Source organism: Penaeus chinensis, chromosome 27, assembly GCF_019202785.1.
Source record: "Penaeus chinensis breed Huanghai No. 1 chromosome 27, ASM1920278v2, whole genome shotgun sequence".
Lineage (NCBI taxonomy): Eukaryota > Metazoa > Arthropoda > Malacostraca > Decapoda > Penaeidae > Penaeus > Penaeus chinensis.
The window spans coordinates 8,919,490-8,924,489 of record NC_061845.1 but is presented as its reverse complement, the minus strand read 5'-3'; the positions used below and the strand labels follow the sequence as shown (position 1 = coordinate 8,924,489).

General features: G+C 40.9%; 1 protein-coding gene across 1 annotated transcript in view; it reads right to left on the bottom strand.

Annotated features, from left to right (window-relative positions):
- Positions 1-2,714, bottom strand: part of LOC125039539 (ETS homologous factor-like) — a 4,950-nt gene extending 2,236 nt beyond the window's left edge. Inside the window, exons 1-4 of the mRNA XM_047633586.1 lie at positions 2,339-2,714; positions 1,973-2,168; positions 919-1,128; positions 1-3 (exon numbers count right to left, since the gene is read on the bottom strand). The exon at positions 1-3 is cut by the window's left edge and continues 105 nt beyond it. Of these exons, the coding sequence (XP_047489542.1) occupies positions 1-3; positions 919-1,128; positions 1,973-2,168; positions 2,339-2,545 (616 nt within the window). The 5' untranslated portion in view covers positions 2,546-2,714. The remainder of the gene's footprint in view (positions 4-918; positions 1,129-1,972; positions 2,169-2,338) is intronic.
- Positions 2,715-5,000: the final 2,286 nt, after the last annotated feature.

Below are 5,000 nucleotides of genomic sequence, written 5' to 3'. Positions count from 1 at the left end.
CCTCTGTGAAGGGAAGGGTGGAAACAGGGTCATACGGAGCCAAAATGTTCGGAGAAAGTCGGTGAATTCTTTTTCTTCGGTCAAATGGCTATACATAATGAAACGTGCTTCATTTGATTCAATTGCTTGACTTTGTTTCATATTCGTTTGCTTTCAAAGCTTGTTCTATCGAGTTAATGGGAAATGCGGTCGTTTTCCCTTCCCCAGAAAGAGAGCAAAAGGAACACCCAAAAAAGAAAGAAAAAAAGAAAGAAATATCTGCGTCAGGGACTCAATCGCGAGCAAATAAACAGTCTCGTTAAAATACTACACAGGGTGGGTGAACGTGTACATATTCTTGTTACTTATTTGGGTTTATGGCTTTTTTTGCTTATCTTTTCATAACCCTGTGATCTATTAAAACGTTCAAGTTATCATCAAATATGTTTAAGTTTTATCGGAGGAATAAACTAAAGAGGAAATGAATAAATATTTGAAATAATCTTCCTCTAGTCTTACTTTTTATACTCATATTCGTTTACTTCCTTTACTGCACTATGTATTATCTTAATCATTGATTGATTTCGTATGCACACGATTATTTGCTCTACTAACTGTTTATTTATATACGATACTATGTGCAAATCTCATCCGCAATATTATTTTTCCTTACTTCTTTTGTACATTTTTTTTGACATTTGTATCAGTTCAAAGACTCGCTGTTTGAACGTGGTTACCGAAATTAATAGTTTTACTTTAGTTTAAGATATCTAATTTCACACCATGCTGCACACCAGTTAGCATATATCCAGCTTATATTATTTCTCACTGTACATTACATCCTGCATTCAGAACAACATTCCAAATATAATAAAACTCCAACAAATTCTCCTTACTTAACGATATCAAAACAACCACCATCGACCTATGACTCCTTACCGTATTTAATTGGTCCAAACTGCTCCTGAAGGTCCATGTACTGCAGACTGTCCACCAAAGGATCCCAGTTCTCCTCGTGGCGGATGTAGCGGTCCAGCTCCTGGATGTCTTCGCTGGTGAGGTCCCACGCGTCGCTCGGGTAGCCCATTTCCGGGGAGTTGTCGCCGCCGCCGTAGAGAGACATCCCTGACTCATGGGCCTTTCTGCAACCTGGGGAATGGCCGAGGGTGTGTTGCTTTGAGCGCGTGTGTGACGTGAGCGCGTACGTGCTTGCGCTCTGACACATGGCTCCGTGTCATATGACTAACTTGCACCCACCCCTCCTATTTATGCGCTGGCTTGTGTTTTTTTACCTCTTTATATATATATATACACATATACATACATATATATATATATATATATATATACATACATATACATATGTATATATACACACACATATATGTGTGTGTGTGTATACACACACACACACACACACACACACGCACACACAAACACATACATATATATATATATATATATATATATATATATATATTTGTGTGTGTGTATGTGTGTCCGTGTCTATATGTTCTTCTGTGTATCTATGTATGTTTGTACCAATCTATCTTTCAACTATCTATTTATGTATTTATCTCTTCCTATAGATTTATTCACTTATTAATTTATCAGTTCTTTATCTATGAATTAATGTCTGTAGATAAATAAATAGACAGACACACGTATATATATATATATATATATATATATATATATAGACATACACATATATATATACACATACGTATATATATATATATATATATATATATATATATATATATATATATATTTATATATATTTGTTTACTTATTCATGAATTTATTTGTTCATTTGTTGATTAACCTATCTATTTACGTGTATACAGGTTCAAATATCTTTCTTGGTCTATCCCTACTAACTTTATCCGTGCAATCGTATTCCTCATTGCGCTCGCATAAACTGAGCTTTACACCAAGCCCTTATTTGCATATAACCTTGAGAACCACAGCGGTGGCTGCGAGTACGTACCTGCGCTGCGTTTTCGGAGTGCCTGAAGCTCGTTGAAAAACAGAGGCCCATAGATGTCTCCGACGAGCGAGCAGAAGTCCTGAAGGGAGTACTGCTGAAGGAGGCTGCCCGAGGTGTTCCTGAAGGCCCACAGGTCGACGGTGGTCTGGTCCAGACCCTGGCGACGACACACACTGCCGGCCCAGTCCACGCACTCCTGAGGAAAAGAGTGCTTTAGTCTAATGCAGAGAAGACTGGCGTGGAAATGAGATAATGAGAAAAATATGTAACACAGAGACAAACAGGAGCTTAAAATCGCCGCTCTTATCAAAGGGGAAATTACGAACTACTGAGGCTACCGCTCAACTTCGCTTGTTGCCAACTTACCTCACCCCTCCATTCGTGAATCTCCATCTTGGAGAAGGCTTCCATCTCCTCAAAGAGGCTTTTCTGTGAATGCTTGGCACCGGAGGAGTAGGTCTCCATGTTGTTGAGGTAGGTTTCGCACAGAGTGTCGATGGACTCGGAGGTGCTGAAAAGCGGCTCCTCCAAGCTGAAGGAGGCGTTTAAGTCTTCGTAGCTGTAAGACTCCATCTTGTTTTGCGAAAGGAGACTACAAAATAAGATATCCACACACGTCACACACTCGGTCTTATTGGTTTAATTTCCCCTCTTGCCGATGGAACGGAGGCGAAGAGTGTAATCAAGTGAGCTCGGCGAGGAGGAAGAAATATGGACACATCCACTTCGCTGGCGGAGGTGTGGCGGACTGAGGCTTCCAACGAGTAACCGCCATTTTAAACTAGCACGCTAGCTGGCGGAGGGGAAATCTGTGACGTCAGTAGCATCGCATCTTCCTATTTGCTCACGTCACGTCAGTCTCCTTCGCGTGAGAACCACTTCATAGCTACAGCTCGAAAGGAGTACCAGGTGACCTACGGACCTTGTTACCTCGTACTTAGACCGCGGAAGCAGTGTGCAAGTTAGAACATCTGTCCCCAGCGCCACGTGCTGACAGGAATCACTGCTCCCACGCGAGGCACCTGTTGCTGCTGTACAGGTTGCGCTCTCATCACCGATTTTTGATCCACCTTTTGCTAACTGCATGAGCCTTTGGCAATCGCAAACTACAAACCAGTGTCTCATTAAACACCTGTAAGAATGCAATATATACCACCAGTTGTTAATGAAGCTAATGTCCGTAATCTTAGTTTCAATTATTTTGCTTTTCACTTTCTGTATTAGTATAGAGTATGTGCGTTGCGCCCGGAAACTTTGTCACCAAATATAAGTAAACATATGAGACCTTTACCTTAATCTTCAATAGCATAGACCCGACGCAACACTTTAAAAACGTCCGATAAAAACAGTTATTCGACTCTCCATTTCATCATATCAGATAATGAAAATGATAATGTCTCGATACAAAACTATCACTAATCATCAGGTAAAATTATGCTATATTGTTAATGCAAATCTATAGACAGTTTCATATGATGTGTCAAAATGTTCAGAATTCATTTATCATAAAACAAAACAAAAATAATCCAGTGAGTAGAAGCTACAACGTGTATAGCATTTCTTGGGAAAAAAACACTCACGTAGATACAGTTCCTCGTAATATGATCTTTTTTGTTGCAGGCCGTTATTGCATTGTTGCACGGGATATAATAAGAGGAAGAAGGTGTGGGGGAAAAGGGTATTGTTAAGAAGGAAGGGAGGAAGGAAAGAAGTTAGAGTTAGAACTGAAAGCGAAAGTTAGATAGTCGGTTAGATATTTATGCGCGTAAACTTACGTGTTTTTTCTAAGCGTGTGTACTTCTCTCTCTCTCTCTCTCTCTCTCTCTCTCTCTCTCTCTCTCTCTCTCTCTCTCTCTCTCTCTCTCTCTCTCTCTCTCTCTTCTCTCTCTCTCTCTCTCTCTCTCTTCTCTCTCTCTCTCTCTCTCTCTCTCTCTCTCTTCTCTCTCTCTCTCTCTCTCTCTCTCTCTCTCTCTCTCTCTCTTCTCTCTCTCTCTCTCTCTCTCTCTCTCTCTCTCTCTCTCTCTCTCTCTCTCTCTCTCTCTCTCTCTCTCTCTCTCTCTCTCTCTCTCTCTCTCTCTCTCTCTCTCTCTCTCTCTCTCTCTCTCTCTCTCTTCTCTCTCTCTCTCTCTCTCTCTCTCTCTCTCTCTCTCTCTCTCTCTCTCTCTCTCTCTCTCTCTCTCTCTCTCTCTCTCTCTCTCTCTCTCTCTCTCTCTCTCTCTCTCTCTCTCTCTCTCTCTCTCTCTCTCTCTCTCTCTCTCTCTCTCTCTCTCTCTCTCTCTCTCTCTCTCTCTCTCTCTCCATCTCTCTCTCTCTCTCTCTCTCTCTCTCTCTCTCTCTCTCTCTCTCTCTCTCTCTCTCTCTCTGTATGTGTGTGTGTGTGTGTGTGTGTGTGTGTGTGTGTGTGTGTGTGTGTGTGTGTGTGTGTGTACATGTTTATATATGCATATATATATATATATATATATATATATATATATATAGAGAGAGAGAGAGAGAGAGAGAGAGAGAGAGAGCGAGAGAGAAAGAGAGAGTAAAAGAAAGAAAGAGAAAGAGAGAAAGAAAGAAAGAGAGAGAGAGAGAGAATTAGGACGGGCAAGGAAAAGTTAGTATTAGCTTTGCAATGACATGACGTCATTCCTCCCCAAGGCCATCAAATATGCGAATGCACTCTCGCTCGAAGTTGACGTAGCTGCAAAGACTCATGTGAATCAAGTTCTCACTCTGTAACTGGATTTCGGAATCAGGGGAGAAAGGGCTTGGTAAGAGCGAAGGGGGGAAGGAAAGAGTTGCAACTGAAAGCTAGAGTAAGATAATTGGTTAGATATTTTATGCGCGTAACTCATGTGTTTGTTTTCTTATGTTACTTGAGCGTGTGTAATATATATATATATATATATATATATATATATATATATATATATAGAGAGAGAGAGAGAGAGAGAGAGAGAGAGAGAGAGAGAGAGAGAGAGAGAGAGAGACAGCGAGAGAGAGAGAGAGAGAGAGAGAGAGAGAGAGAGAGAGAGAGAGA